The 16,620-nt window shown below is 39.3% G+C and overlaps 1 protein-coding gene across 5 annotated transcripts in view; it reads right to left on the reverse strand.

The window, feature by feature from the left end:
- IQCH (IQ motif containing H) overlaps positions 1 to 16,620 on the reverse strand; it is a 213,853-nt gene that overhangs the window by 9,235 nt on the left and 187,998 nt on the right. For 2 of the 5 annotated variants that reach the window (XM_032623387.1, XM_032623389.1), the window contains 2 exons: positions 14,986 to 14,991; positions 5,715 to 5,831 (listed from right to left, as the gene is read on the reverse strand). The exons of the other annotated variants lie outside the window; for them this stretch is intronic. In XM_032623387.1, coding sequence (XP_032479278.1) covers positions 5,715 to 5,831; positions 14,986 to 14,991 — 123 coding nt within the window. The remainder of the gene's footprint in view (positions 1 to 5,714; positions 5,832 to 14,985; positions 14,992 to 16,620) is intronic. 5 annotated transcript variants of the gene reach the window in all.

Below are 16,620 nucleotides of genomic sequence, written 5' to 3' on the forward strand. Positions count from 1 at the left end.
CTGCCTTCCCTCTTCCCACTGGTAACCACTAGTTTGTTCTCTGTATCTGTGAGTCTGTTTCTTTCTTCTTGTGTTAAATAGTTTGTTGTATTTTTTAGATTCCACATATAAGTAATAACAGACAGTATTTGTCTTTCTCTGTCTGACTTATTTCACTAAGCATAATACCTCTATGTGCATCCATGTTGTTGCAAATGGCAAAATTTCATTCTTTTTTATGGCTGAGTTATATTCCATTGTACATACATACTGCATCTTCTTTATCCATTCACCTGTTGATGAACACTTAGGTTGCTTCCATATCTTGGCAATTATAAATAATGCTGCTATGAACATTGGGGTGCATGTATCTTTTTGAATTAGTGTTTTTGTTTTCTTTGGATATATACCCAGGAGTGGGATTGCTGGATCATACGGTAGTTCTATTTTTAGTTTTTTCAGAAACCTCCATACTGTTTTCCACAGTGGCTGCACCAATTTATATTCCTACCAACAGTGTACGAGGGTTCTCTTTTCTCCACATCCTCACCAACATTTGTTATTTGTGCTCTTTTTGATGATAGCCATTCTGAGGTAATATCTCGTTTTGATTTGCATTTCTCTGATGACTAATGATGTTGAACATCTTGTCATGAGCTTGTTGGCCATCTGTATGTCTTCTTTGGAAAAATGTCTGTTCGGGTCTTCTGCCCAATTTTTAATCAGGTTTCTTTTTTTTAATGATGAGTTGTATGAGCTGTTTATATAGTTTGGATATTAACCCGTTATTGGTCATATCATTTGCAAATATTTTCTCCCACTCAGTAGGTGGTCTTTTTGTTTTGTCAATGGTTTCCTTTGCTGTATAAAAGCTTTTAAGTTTAATTAAGTCCCATTCATTTGTTTTTGCTTTTGTTTTCTTTGGAAATCTGCCTTTTAGCTCACTTCCTGGGTGATTCTCACACACATCAAAATTTGAAAACCACTATTCTAAGAGCAATGGGTAAAAAAATATAGGGAAGCAGTTTGTTGTGTGGAAAATAATTTGTACTTCAAAGGAAAACTTCGTGCTGTCTATATCATACCTTGATTCTATAGGAGATATTTTACAACTCTGTAAGTTGTAGGTGACTGAGAGACAAGCAAATTCTGTCCAGTCTGGTAGAGGTTCAACTGATTTTCCTCTCCTGCTCTCCTTGTGGAAAAACCAGTTTTGCCTCCATTTGCATATTCATTTCAGTAGTGATGATCTATAAAGTTGTCTGGTTTTTTGGATTCTTTTTTGTCCTGGTTATAATATCTGCTTAATTCTTCTCTCTTAAATAAATCTTTATCATGTGTTTAGTTTCATATCTGTATGAGAGGCATGATTTTATCCTTTTTTGAAAACTATCTTTTAACAGTTCTTCTCCAAATAAATAAAAGTTAACACTGGAGTTGTCCAATAAGGGAAATGGTGAAGCTGTGAACTCCTCATCACTGGAAGTACAGAAAAGAAAACTACATTTTGGGGATTTGGTAAAAGATGCCACATGCCAGAATTACAACTGCCTGTTGACTCCTCATTTTATCAGGAAATCTGGGCATTAGGACAGACATTGGACTAGAACTGTGGTCAATGCTGGCTGCACATTAGAATCATCTGAGTGCTTTAAAATTTTAGTGCGTGGGCCCTACCTCCAGAAATACTGATTTAATTGGTCTGGAGTGGGTCCTGGGTACAGTGCCAGGCTAAGCCATATTGGAGCCTAAGGCAAAGGAAAAACATCAGTATATGTTTATTTAAAATGTTGATGTTTTGTTCATCATGGATTTCTTTCATTAATTTTGATTTTTAACATATTGATTAACAGTATTATTTATCTTTATTACTGAGGTGCTTTGGGTAAGTGCCTCACTTGCCTCACACTGATCCCAGCCTTGCCTGAGCATCTGTACTTTTTAAATCTCCTCACTCATGCCATTCTAATGGGCCGCCAGGGCTGAGAGCTATTGACTAGTTTGATCTTGTCTTGCATCCTTTACTGAGCTGTCCAATGTGGTAGGCACTAGCTACATGGGGCTACTGAGAACTTGAAATGTTAGTAATCGAAATTGAGTTGTGCTGTAGCTTTTAAAGACTTAGTACATAAATGTAAAGTATCTTACTAATTTTTATACTTATTACATGTTGAAGTGATAATATTTGTTTTCTTTTTGGGGAGCATCCTTTTCTTGACACTAATTTCTGAATCAATCAGGTTATGCTGCAGTCATGAAAAAAAACAAACAATTCTTAGCTTGTGTAACAAAAAAGTTGGTTCTTGCTTATACTCCATTTCCCACATGGGTCAGCATGGATCTCTGGTCCCAGGTACACTCAGGGCTGAAGGAGGCTCCATCTCAGTGTTCTTCCAGGATTTCCAAGGCAGGAAAAAGGCTATGGCGACTCATAGAGTGGCTCTTAAAGGCATAAAAAGGACATATATCACTTCTGTTCATATTTTACTGGCCAAAACAAGTTACATGGCCACGCCTGACTTCTGGGACAGGGTGGAGGAAGTACAATTCTGTTATGTGCCTGGAAGGAGGAGAATCAGAACATTTTGAACAGCCTTAATGATTGCCATCATGGCAATCCCTTGGTCCGAGGAAGTGATTGCTGGTGGTTGTGGAGCTATTTAGGATCATGGCACACTGCCTATGTATGTGCGAGACCAGCCCTGCCACACTGTTGCAGGCAGTAAACATGACACTTTTCTCCATATGACTTTCATTACAAGTTCATTTCATTAGGAAATCAGTGGGGGTATTTTGTAGCATTACAGAAATACCGGGAATGAGAGCCACCGAGTTGGTTACAAACTCAGCAATGCGTCCTTCCAATATTCAGCAAGGAAAAATAAACTCAAAGGGTGATCTCATTTCGCTCTTTTACCCCTAAGATTTTGGACAAGAAACGTCATGTGAAATTCTATGATGATAATGGGAAGAAAAACATAATGTTGAGAATAAGGACTTTGAAGATTCTTCACAGGAGAGATATGAAGATGAAAGAGATAATAAAGTAATAGTGCTTAGCTCAGTGCCAGCATATAGTAGGTGTTTGGTAAATGTCTCTCCAACAAAAGGCAACGGAGAGAACAAGTGGAGAATTCTGACAAGGGAGGGACCCCAGTGTCTGAAAAGATGAGAATCCATCTTAGGAAAAATAGAGCAAGGACATTGTTAGAGAATTTCCAAATTTTCCAAGTAGTCACATGTCTCCTTCTTCTTACCTCAGATTTTTATGATTCCATTTCTCCTCTCTTCTTGTACTTAATTTATTATTTGTTCTTTTTCTTTCTATTTATCCCCTCCTACCTTATTTTTATAGATTGTTCCAGTCTCTGGATTTTATCCTATTTTCTTCTGTTATCTTTTTCTTCTTCATATTGTTCCATCACTCCGTCACCCCCAATCTATATTTCTCTTTCTCTTCTAGTTCATCTTTCATCATTTATATGTTGTTTAGCACAGTTGACCTGGAGGCAGAGTCTATGAGATATGCCTGTCAGTTCTTCTGTACCCCTCTGCCCTTTCTTCATTCCTCTCACCCTCAGTGGAATCCCTTCCTGTGCACCATCCACTGTTTCCCTGGGCCTTAATAGCCTGTTTCCTGTACTAAAATTTGTTCTTAGAAATGAATCTGATCAACTAGAGCCACAAAGGTGTAAATAACTTGTAAAGTTTGGTGCTTTACTTTTCCCAGGAGTACTAGAACTTCAGTCAAGTACAAAGCCTTCAGCCAAAGAAATAAATAATAATAATCTCAGGCAATAGAAAGTTATAGAGCCCTTTATCTTTTCAGCAGGAGACCTTCCCTGCCAAATATGCCCACTCACAGAGCTTGTTCTGGTTCTGCTTTGATATTTTAGAAGAAAATAAAATAAGTTGATTCAGATAAAGCTAGAGTTAGATTTAGCCACCTTCTGGCACATGTAAGTCTAATTAATTTAGGGCTAAACACTACAGTTGACCCTTGAACAACATGGGTTTGAATTGCATGGGTCTCCTTATATGCAAATTTTTTTCAACAGTAAATACTACACTACTACACATCCATTGTTAGTTGAATCCTTGGATGCCGAACTGTGGATACAGAGGGCCAACTATAGCGTTACACTTGAATTTTCGATTATGTGGAGGGTCAGTACCCCTAACTCTGGCATTGTTCAAGGATCAACTGTATTTAATTCCAAAGAGATTGTGTTGAGCAGATGTAATAATTACTTTCAGATAAATCAGTTCAATCTGTCCTTTTCATTCTTTCTATATTGTATAAATTTTACTGTAATTTGCAAGGGAATATGAGCTTCATTTTATGTGTTTGCAGTCAGCATGAATCAGTCTAATCAAAAGGCATTATGCACCCTGACAGTGCCCTACAGTGTGGTGGGGATTGCCAAGTGTCAGCCAGGTCATCCTATTCACTGTTGGCCCTGTGCCTAAGGTCCATATGCTTTTCAAGGGCCTATAACAATATTTGAACCCTGAAAAATTCTATTTGTTTTCAAGTATGAAAAACAAAAATTAATAAATATGGAACTGAGTATCTACAAATCAAAACATTTGATCAATTTGTTATTGCTCAATTCTTTGTCATTATCTATAAATTATATTTAATGTGAGAGGTGAATATATTTTAATATGTTTGATGTGATGTGGGAAGGGTGTTCCACAAGAGCACATAGAGTCACTCAGGTCTTAGAATAGCCCTCTAAGAATTTCAGATTTGAAGATCTGAATCAAAGTGCAAAATCATGAAACTATTTCTCAGAGTAGTATGAATCTCTAGGCACAAAATGGAGGTTCTAGCTTAAGTAGGAGATATTACATCCCACTTTGCCCCCATCCAGCTACACTAAGGATGAAGAAGCTGGGTAGGGGCCATCAATGTCACTGGAAATAGACCAAAAATGGGGGAAACTGTTTTTGTTTTTTTTTTTAAATCAGAACTGCTCCTAGAAAGAAACTATGATATGTAGTAGAAGGATGCTATGGATTGAATTGTGTATCACTGCCCCCCGCCGCCCCGCACCAATTCATATGTTTAAGCCCTAATCACCCATGTGAATGTATTGGAAACAGGGACTTTAAGGGAATGGTTATAGTTAATGAGGTCATAAGGGTGGACCCCTGCTCAGTTAGAACTTGTGTCCTTCTAGAAGAGGTTACAGAGACATCAGAGATTGCTCTTTCCCCGCCGTGTTAGGACACAGCAAAAAGGCAGTTATTGTGCAAGTCAGGAACAGTCCTCACCGGGAACTGAACTGATCGGCAACTTCACCTTGGATTACTCAGCCCCCAGAACTGTGAGAAATACATTTCTGTAAGCCATCTTGTATATGGTGCTTTGTTACAGCAGCCCAAACGGACTAAGAGTATATTTATTAGTAAGCAGCTTTGGGTGGGGTCAGAAAGCTCAGGACATGCTTCAAGATGAAGAGATGGTCCCCCAAATAACTCCTAAGTCTGGTGAGCTACAGGATTTTTGCTTTACTAAGTTGGGTGTACAAGTTTGGGGTCAGAGATCAACTTCCCAGGACCAAGTGCCACCCCCTGCCCTTCCCCAAGCAGCACTCAACCTTCCTCTAAATACGTGTCAAACCAATGTTTAAAGAATATCTGTTTGAAGGTGCATCAAATTATTAGCTGCCTAGATCACCCACAGGCCTGTATTTGGTCCAGCCTTGGCCAACTGTCACCCTTCATACCTCAATATCATAGCCGATGCCATGGGCCTTACACATCTGGAGAAAAACATAGTGGAAAATCACAGAGAGATTGTCGTGCCTCAGCTGGGTGCTCATCACCGCATAGCGACTGGTTGCCTGGAAAAAAAATCACAACTGAATGTCAGACTCTTTACTAAATATTTAAATAAACTTTTAATTTTAGAATAATTGTGGATTAAGAGAAAGGTTGCAAAGATAATACAGAGAGTTCCTGTATAGCCCGCATCCAGTTCCCCTACTGTTAACATCGTACATTGATGTGGTACCTTTGTCACAACTAAGGAACCAAATTGCCACGTTACTTTTAAGTCCATACTTTATTCGGATTTCATTAGTTTTCCCCTAATTTCCATTTTCTGTTCCAGGATCCCCTCCAGGACAGCACATTATATTTAGTTGTCACGTCTCCTTAGGTTCTTCTGGGCTGTGACAGTTTCTCAGTCTCGCCTGACAGCTTTGAGGAGTACTGATCAAGTGTTTTGTAGAATGTCCCTCAATTTGGGTTTGTCCGATGTTTTTCTCATGATTAGATGGGGGTTGTTGGTTTTGGAGAGAAGGACTACATAGGTCAACTGCCACTTTCATCACCTCATATCAAGGATACATATATCAACATGATTTATCACTGTTGATGCCGACCTTGGTCACCTGGCTAAGGTAGTTTTCATCAGGTTTCTTGCTGTAAAGATACCCTCCCCCTTTTCGCTCTTCGGCAGCAAATCACTAAGTGCACTCCACCTCCTTGAAGGGACCAGTGTTAGAATTTTAATTCCAACTGCTTTCTTTGTTTGGGAAATTGCTATTCTATATCTTGCTTGCCTATCAATGAGAGCTATCCCAAAGAGACTGGTTACAGTAGGTCCAAAGTATTTCAACTATAATATCTCCTAAAATATTTAAAATTTAATATGTGCAGAAGAAAGTATTGAATCCCGATAGTTTTGTAGCATGTCCTTTGTGAAATATGATATTTGCCTTTGACAATTATCTCTGTTTGTCCTTGGGTAAATGGAAATTTGGAGAACTGCACATAGAGCCATGGCTAACCTTAGGGCATAGAAAATGGCGATGCCTGGACCAGATTTTGAACTTTGGAGACCCTCAGGTGCTGGGCAACCAGGTGCCTGATCGTATGCAGTGACTTGAAATAGGAGAAGGAAAAGGAGGTGCTGCCGGTTCACAGCTGGCTGCAAGGATCCTAATGACCTGACACACTGTGTTTTGTGAAACCCCAGGCTCTCTCTCTGTCTCTGAGCTAATGCAAGACAACTGGAGCCAACTGAGTAGTGAGTGCCCAGCGGAGAATGAACATCATTTCCCCACCTGCATCTCACACACACACACACACACACACACACACACACACTCACTCAGATTTCATGTTCACTTTTTGTGACATATGTCCCCCACATATTGTGTCTTTTCCTTCCACATTGACGTAAAGTCGTGTATCTGATGGTTGCGTTATCAACAGTAGTAATTAAGCCCGTTCTTCCCACACATAAGCAGGATCCACATCTACAAAAATGTTAGGCTCCCCCAGGCTAATGTATCGAGTTGTGCATCTCCATTGGTATTGTCCCACTTGGAGCCATTGGGAATTCTGTTTTTACAAAAGAAAATCTATTTGACCCTCTATGCCTCACAACTGTACTTTGTTATCACCCTGACCTATCATGAGTTGTTTCCCTGTCTGGCTCCCTTACACGACTGGGAGTTTTCTGAGGGCAGGCACTGTTTGGTTTCTTATTTTTTTTTTTTAAACATCTTTATTGGGGTATAATTGCTTTACAATGGTGTGTTAGTTTCTGCTTTATAACAAAGTGAATCAGCTATACATATACATATGCTCCCATATGTCTTCCCTCTTGCGTCTCCCTCCCTCCCACTCTCCCCATCCCACCCCTCCAGGCTGTCACAAAGCACCGAGCTAATATCCCTGTGCCTTGCGGCTGCTTCCCCCAGCTATCTACCTTACTACGTTTGTTAGTGTGTATATGTCCATGACTCTCTCTCGCCCTGTCAAAACTCACCCTTCCCCCTCCCCATATCCTCAAGTCCGTTCTCCAGTAGGTCTGTGTCTTTATTCCTGTCTTACCCCTAGGTTCTTCATGACATTTTCCCCCCTTAAATTCCATATATATGTGTTAGCATACGGTATTTGTCTTTTTCTTTCTGACTTACTTCACTCTGTATGACAGACTCTAGGTCTATCCATCTCATTACAAATAGCTCAATTTCATTTCTTTTTAAGGCTGAGTAATATTCCATTGTGTATATGTGCCACATCTTCTTTATCCATTCATCCGATGATGGGCGCTTAGGTTGTTTCCATCTCCGGGCTATTGTAAATAGAGCTGCAATGAACATTTTGGTACATGACTCTTTTTGAATTTTGGTTTTCTCAGGGTATATGCCCAGTAGTGGGATTGCTGGGTCATATGGTAATTCTATTTGTAGTTTTTTAAGGAACCTCCATACTGTTCTCCATAGTGGCTGTATCAATTCACATTCCCACCAGCAGTGCAAGAGTGTCCCCTTTTCTCCACACCCTCTCCAGCATTTATTGTTTCTAGATTTTTTGATGATGGCCATTCTGACTGGTGTGAGATGATATCTCATTGTAGTTTTGATTTGCATTTCTCTAATGATTAATGATGTTGAGCATTCTTTCATGTGTTTGTTGGCATTCTGTATATCTTCTTTGGAGAAATGTCTATTTAGGTCTTCTGCCCATTTTTGGATGGGGTTGTTTGTTTTTTTGTTATTGAGCTGCATGAGCTGCTTATAAATTTTGGAGATTAATCCTTTGTCAGTTGCTTCATTTGCAAATGTTTTCTCCCATTCTGAGGGTTGTCTTTTGGTCTTGATTATGGTTTCCTTTGCTGTGCAAAAGCTTTGAAGTTTCATTAGGTCCCATTTGTTTAGTTTTGTTTTTATTTCCATTACTCTAGGAGGTGGGTCAGAAAGGATCTTGCTGTGATTTATGTCATAGAGTGTTCTTCCTATGTTTTCCTCTAAGAGTTTGATAGTTTCTGGCCTTACATTTAGGTCTTTAATCCATTTTGAGCTTATTTTTGTGTATGGTGTTAGGGAGTGATCTAATCTCATACTTTTACATGTACCTGTCCAGTTTTCCCAGCACCATTTATTGAAGAGGCTGTCCTTTCTCCACTGTACATTCCTGCCTCCTTTATCAAAGATAAGGTGTCCATATGTGCGTGGGTTTATCTCTGGGCTTTCTATCCTGTTCCACTGATCTATCTTTCTGTTTTTGTGCCAGTACCATACTGTCTTGATTACTGTTGCTTTGTAGTATAGTCTGAAGTCAGGGAGCCTGATTCCTCCAGCTCCTTTTTTCGTTCTCAAGATTGCTTTGGCTATTCGGGGTCTTTTGTGTTTTCATACAAATTGCGAAATTTTTTGTTCTAGTTCTGTGAAAATGCCAGTGGTAGTTTGATAGGGATTGCATTGAATCTGTAGATTGCTTTGGGTAGTAGAGTCATTTTCACAATGTTGATTCTTCCCATCCAAGAACATGGTATATCTCTCCATCTATTTGTATCATCTTTAATTTCTTTCATCAGTGTCTTATAATTTTCTGCATACAGGTCTTTCGTCTCCTTAGGTAGGTTTATTCCTAGATATTTTATTCTTTTTGTTGCAATGGTAAATGGGAGTGTTTTCTTGATTTCACTTTCAGATTTTTCATCATTAGTATATAGGAATGCCAGAGATTTCTGTGCATTAATTTTGTATGCTGCTACTTTACCAAATTCATTGATTAGCTCTAGTAGTTTTCTGGTAGCATCTTTAGGATTCTCTATGTATAGTATCATGTCATCTGCAAACAGTGACAGCTTTACTTCTTCTTTTCCGATTTGGATTCCTTTTATTTCCTTTTCTTCTCTGATTGCTGTGGCTAAAACTTCCAAAACTATGTTGAATAAGAGTGGTGAGAGTGGGCAACCTTGTCTTGTTCCTGATCTTAGTGGAAATGCTTTTCACCATTGAGGATGATGTTTGCTGTGGGTTTGTCATATATGGCCTTTATTATGTTGAGGAAAGTTCCCTCTATGCCTACTTTCTGGAGGGTTTTTATCATAAATGGGTGTTGAATTTTGTCGAAAGCTTTCTCTGCATCTATTGAGATGATCATATGGTTTTTCTCCTTCAGTTTGTTAATATGGTGTATCACATTGATAGATTTGCGTATATTGAAGAATCCTTGCATTCCTGGAATAAACCCCACTTGATCATGGTGTATGATCCTTTTAATGTGCTGTTGGATTCTGTTTGCTAGTATTTTGTTGAGGATTTTTGCATCTATGTTCATCAGTGATATTGGCCTGTAGTTTTCTTTCTTTGTGACATCCTTGTCTGGTTTTGGTATCAAGGTGATGGTGGCCTCGTAGAAGGAATTTGGGAGTGTTCCTCCCTCTGCTATATTTTGGAAGAGTTCGAGAAGGATAGGTGTTAGCTCTTCTCTAAACATTTGGTAGAATTCACCTGTGAAGCCATCTGGTCCTGGGCTTTTGTTTGTTGGAAGATTTTTAATCACAGTTTCAATTTCAGTGCTTGTGATTGGTCTGTTCATATTTTCTATTTCTTCCTGATTCAGTCTTGGCAGGTTGTGCATTTCTAAGAATTTGTCCATTTCTTCCAGATTGTCCATTTTATTGGCATAGAGTTGCTTGTAGTAATCTCTCATGATTCTTTTTATTTCTGCAGTGTCAGTTGTTACTTCTCCTTTTTCATTTCTAATTCTATCGATTTGAGTCTTCTCCTTTTTTTTCTTGATGAGTCTGGCTAGTGGTTTATCTATTTTGTTTATCTTCTCAAAGAACCAGCTTTTAGTTTTATTGATCTTTGCTATCGTTTCCTTCATTTCTTTTTCATTTATTTCTGATCTGATTTTTATGGTTTCTTTCCTTCTGCTAGCTTTGGGGTTTTTTTGTTCTTCTTTCTCTAATTGCTTGAGGTGCAAGGTTAGGTTGTTTATTCGAGATGTTTCCTGCTTCTTAAGGTGGGCTTGTATTGCTATAAACTTCCCCCTTAGAACTGCTTTTGCTGCATCCCATAGGTTTTGGGTCGTTGTGTCTCCATTGTCATTTGTTTCTAGGTATTTTTTTATTTCCTCTTTGATTTCTTCAGTGATCACTTCATTATTAAGTAGTGTATTGTTTAACCTCCATGTGTTTGTATTTTTTACAGATCTTTTCCTGTAATTGATATCTAGTCTCATGGTGTTGTGGTCAGAAAAGATACTTGATAAAATTTCAGTTTTCTTAAATTTACCAAGGCTTGATTTGTGACCCAAGATATGATCTATCCTGGAGAATGTGCCATGAGCACTTGAGAAAAATGTGTATTCTGTTGTTTTTGGAAGGAGTGTCCTATAAATATCAATTAAGTCCATCTTGTTTAATGTATCATTTAAAGCTTGTGTTTCCTTATTTATTTTCATTTTGGATGATCTGTCCATGGGTGAAAGTGGGGTGTTAAAGTCCCCTACTATGAATGTGTTACTGTTGATCTCCCCTTTTATGGCTGTTAGTATTTGCCTTATTTATTGAGGTGCTCCTATGTTGGGTGCATAAATATTTACAATTGTTATATCTTCTTCTTGGATCGATCCCTTGATCATTATGTAATGTCCTTCTTTGTCCCTTTTAATAGTCCTTATTTTAAAGTCTATTTTGTCTGATATGAGAATTGCTACTCCAGCTTTCTTTTGGTTTCCATTTGCATGGAATATCTTTTTCCATCCCCTTACTTTCAGTCTGTATGTGTCTCTAGGTCTGAAGTGGGTCTCTTGTAGACAGCATGTATAAGGGTCTTGTTTTTGTATCCATTCAGCCAATCTGTGTCTTTTGGTGGGAGCATTTAGTCCATTTACATTTAAGGTAATTATCGATATGTATGTTCCTATTCCCATTTTCTATATTGTTTTGGGTTCGTTGTGGTACATCTTTTCCTTCTCTTGTGTTTCTTGTCTAGAGAAGTTCCTTTAGCATTTGTTGTAAAGCTGGTTTGGTGGTGCTGAACTCTCTCAGCTTTTGCTTGTCTGTAAAAGTTTTAATTTCTCCATCAAATCTGAATGAGATCCTTGCTGGGTAGAGTAGTCTTGGTTGCAGGTTTTTCTCCTTCATCACTTTCAGTATGTCCTGCCACTCCCTTCTGGCTTGTAGGGTTTCTGCTGAGAGATCAGCTGTTAACCTTATGGGGATTCCCTTGTGTGTTATTTGTTGTTTTTCCCTTGCTGCTTTCTTTGTATTTAATTTTTGACAGTTTGATTAATATGTGTCTTGGCGTATGTCTCCTTATATTTATCCTGTATGGGACTCTCTGTGCTTCCTGGACTTGATTAACTATTTCCTTTCCCATATTAGGGAAGTTTTCAACTATAATCTCTTCAAATATTTTCTCAGTCCCTTTCTTTTTTTCTTCTTCTTCTGGAACCCCTATAATTCGAATGTTGGTGCGTTTAATGTTGTCCCAGAGGTCTCTGAGACTGTCCTCAGTTCTTTTCATTCTCTTTTCTTTATTCTGCTCTGCAGTAGTTATTTCCACTACTTTATCTTCCAGGTCACTTATCCGTTCTTCTGCCTCAGTTATTCTGCTATTGATCCTATCTAGAGTACTTTTAATTTCATTTATTGCGTTGTTCATCGTTGCTTGTTTCATCTTTATGTCTTCTAGGTCCTTGTTAACTGTTTCTTGCATTTTGTCCATTCTACTTCCAAGATTTTGGATCATCCTTACTATCATTATTCTGAATTCTTTTTCAGGTAGATTGCCTATTTCCTCTTCATTTGTTTGTTTGGTTTCTGAATCCCCAGGCTGGACATGATGCTAACATTCAGTGTTTGTTGAAGGAAAGAAAGAATGGATACATGAAATAGGGTAAGTGGATTGCACTTCCCTCTGACTTAAGAGACACTTCAAAGGATGTAATTCAGGGGACTTGCAGTCACTGAGCACTTTGGGGCAGAAGAAGAGATTGATTCACAAAACAGAGGACAGTCACACCATCCCTAGAGAATGACAGCTCAGGACAGTCATCCCAGGTCTTGCCCCTAGAGGACATCTTTTGGAGGACAACGTAGCTCTGGTAGACCTGACAGGGATTATTGGTGGGGTAACAAGAACTGGTTAAGTGAAATTCTGGCTCAGCTATGTAGTCAGGCTGGAGGAACGTGACCACCAGGCCTGCTTGCCCTGCCATGTCAGGCTGTGCCATGCTCCTGCCTTCACAACGGAGGCCCAGAAGCCTGAGCTTTTGTGTATAGAAGTGAACTGTAAATACTGTGGAATTCCACTGTAGTTACTGAGCATGTAATTGCGTGGTAATTACCATGAATTCACAAGATAATTCCAAGGTTATTTTTGTCTTCTAAACTTGTCTTATGCTGCTATAGTATATAAACTAGCAAACCCAAGATCAGGACCCAGTCAGCGAGGGAGAGAGGTAGGCAGGCATCTGGTAGCAGGATCCAGCTCAGTGCTGTGAATCTTGACTCCAAAGCAAGGCAGAAGAGCTCACTGTCCAGTATTACTGGACAGCAAGTAAGGACAGGCTATCCTGAGGTTTCTTTTGCTCTACAGAGACAGACTGCGATTCCCCCTCCTCCCAGTCCTGGGCTTGTGATTCATAAGGAATCGGCAAGAAAAGCCAGGATATTTGGTGTATGTCTCCAAGCGACATCATCTTTTCCATGACCATCACTGTCCTAGTCCAGACCATTATGGCTTGGAGGGCAGCTTCTTCTTTCTACTAGGGAGGTGGGGATGCAAGCAGAATTCTATAGTGGAAAGGTTATACAGAGTCAGAATCACTGAAGTTCAAAACCTGACTAGGCCACTTAGTATATGTGTGATCTTGAATATGTCATTTAACTTCCCTGACTTTTGATGATTCGATAAGCACCTAGCACCTGATACACAGTAGCTACTATTGTTGTTGCTGTTTCTTTGAAAACATCGCAGGGCCTGGAGCATTGTAGACCTACACCAAATGTAATTTTCCAGGCTATTCCTGCCCCCACTGGTACCTGGGATTCTGAGCATTAGTACCACATTGAACATTTCCCAAACTCAGGTTGGTCGATGCTCAGAAATCTTCAGTGTCTCCTCTTTGCCTTCAAAATGAAATCCGGACACCTGGCTTGGCTGGAAGACTCTCCCAAACGTTCTCAATGGACTGCTCCAACCACTTCTTCCACTTCCTTCTTCCCAGATTCTCTGCCCCAGCCCAACTGGTTCATAACAGACCACGGGCTCTCTTAGGCTGCTGTCCTTTCTGCTGGGGGAGGTCTCCCTCTCCTTGCCATGGTGACTGCCTTAGTCTTTAAGGCCAGACCAAGTTCTACGTTCTTAGTAAAGCATCCTCTGTCCCCGCCTGTTCACAGTTGTTTCTCCTAAGAACTCCAGCAGCAGGTTAAGGGACTGTCACCTAAATGGCACTTAAATGAGACCTTGTGCTTTTTCCTTGTGTGTGTGCTATCTATTTTATACTTCTTTTCAACTCCTCGAGGACATGGACTTCGTCAAATGTCTCTGTATCCTGGATGCTTGGTGAAATTGCTGGCTTATCTTAAGTGCTTAATAAATGTGTTATAATAATGCAAATAAAGATGAACATATACAATACACCTACTTTTTTTTTTAAAGACTTAACCAACTCTGCAGTTCCTACAGGAAAAAACTGTCAATGATCTAGTGTTGTCTTTTAGCCAGCCTGATAGCACAGGTGACAGTATTGTCTCGAGGATTAGATGAATTTGTAAAGACCTTGGAACAGTGTCTGGCACAGAATAAGCACTCAAAAACAAGTTAGCTCTTATTAGTATTTGTTAAACTAAATAGTTTCACAAATAAGATAAATTATTTGAAAAACAAGACAAAACAACAACCAACCAGTAAGTCTTTTCATCAGAAAGGGACTTGAATCAGAAAACCTGGACTTTGCTACTTACTTAACTTTATGACCTTGGGCAGTTCACTTACCTTTGAATAGCCTTACTTTCCTGATCTGTAAAATAGGTATGATAATCCATGTCTTATCTACTTCTTGGGGATCAAATAAGCTCATGTCTATTTAAAGTATAAAGCATTATACAAATGGAAAACATCATTTTTAAAAGGCTGACTTGTGTAATTGACTCTCTTCTGATGCTGTAAAATCCATTTAGGTTTACCAAGGAAGTCATAACCTAAAGAATTTTATAGCATCGGAAGACTCCTCCACGACCATCTGGCCCATTCAGTGCTCACTGAGTCCTGGCCTAGCTCAGAGCAGATTAGGAGCCAATGGATAATAGTAAATATGCCTGCAAATAACCTCATCACACAGGGAGATGAAGCCTCCTTTGGAAGAAGAGCTTTTTCCATGGCCTCAACCAGAGACTTCTTCAGGGATGAGCTGAAGCTGTACTCTGGGGTTGGGTCACTGACTCTCAGCCAACACAAGGCAGGCTGGGTAGCACAATGCTGAGACACAAGCTTTAAAGTCTGACAGGCCTGGGCTTAATTCTGGCTTCCATACTTGCTTGTTGAGTGACCTTCCACAAGTTGCTTAACATTTCTTAACTTCAGTCTTCTTATCTAAAAATGAGCATAATAACAGCACCTGCCCCATATATTAGGTTGTATAAAGATTCATGTAAAGCACTTAGTTAAAGTACCTGGTGAGGAGTAAAGGCTCAGTACATTTTGGATGTTATTATATGCATTATAGCTATATGCTGGCCTATCTGGGTCCTTTGAAAAACTTGGAGCTCTTTGCTACTCATCCTTATATCCTCTGCACTTAGTACAATGCCTGGCACAAACAGGTGAACTTTTACTTCTAGTTGATTCTGGCTGAAAGTATTAACTGATAACTAAGGTGATGGCTGATGAGGACTTAGCATGTGACCTCTCACAACAATATTACTCCTTTCTAAAAGGTTCTGCAAGAAAAAGGTCATTCAATGGAAGGCTGTGGAACAGAGGGATGGGCCCTTCCTATGTCCCCTTACAGGAAAAATTCCCTGTCCCCAGTACCCCACTGTACATGATACTGCCTGGGCCAGGCTTGATACAGAGCCCTACTCTGCGGGCCCCATAAAATCAAATGCCTTAGGAGACCCTGGGGGTCACTTAGGTCTCCCTTATTTTATAAACAAGGAAACTGAGGCCAGAGAGAGGATCAGAATTCATGACCCCTGACTTAGAACAGTGTTGTCCTCTCCAAATTCCCACTGGCCACATTTGGAATGTGTGGGAATTTCAGAGGTTAGCCTTTTCTAGTAAAACAAGGGGGAAGAAATAGAAGGCAAAATATTATTGGTAGAAGTCTAGTTTTATTAAACTACCTTTCTAAATCACAATCTAACAAGAATGCTTCAAGCCAAATAAAGAAAGCTCGAAATACTCCTTTTCACTGGAGAATATAATTTTGCTTCAGCCACAATTTAAACTGATTTAGTTCTGAGCACCAGCATTTGAAGTGTGGAGCATATTCTGTTTTCGCCATGATACTTGTTTTGACAGTGATGCATTTCAGTTGACATAGTTGAAATCCTTATGTAATAAATCTCTGCCTGAAAATTAATCATGTTTATAATATTCTGAGAATTAATAACACCCATTGCTCAAATCATTAACTTAAAAAAGGAGCTTCCAGAATCTGTTCTCGGCAGTAAGGGACCACAAATAAATGAACGTTTGATAAAATAATCCAAGTAGCAGTTTAACAAGCGTAAACTTGAATGTGGTTGCAATAACAGAGAACTATTGTTTAAGGGTTGGCAGAGGCCGATGAGGTTCTTATTTCAGTTACGAAGCAGGCATCCACATGCATAATGAACTGCTCTCTGAATTATTAATGTGTTGCTTATTT

Source organism: Phocoena sinus, chromosome 2 (genome assembly GCF_008692025.1).
Source record: "Phocoena sinus isolate mPhoSin1 chromosome 2, mPhoSin1.pri, whole genome shotgun sequence".
Lineage (NCBI taxonomy): Eukaryota > Metazoa > Chordata > Mammalia > Artiodactyla > Phocoenidae > Phocoena > Phocoena sinus.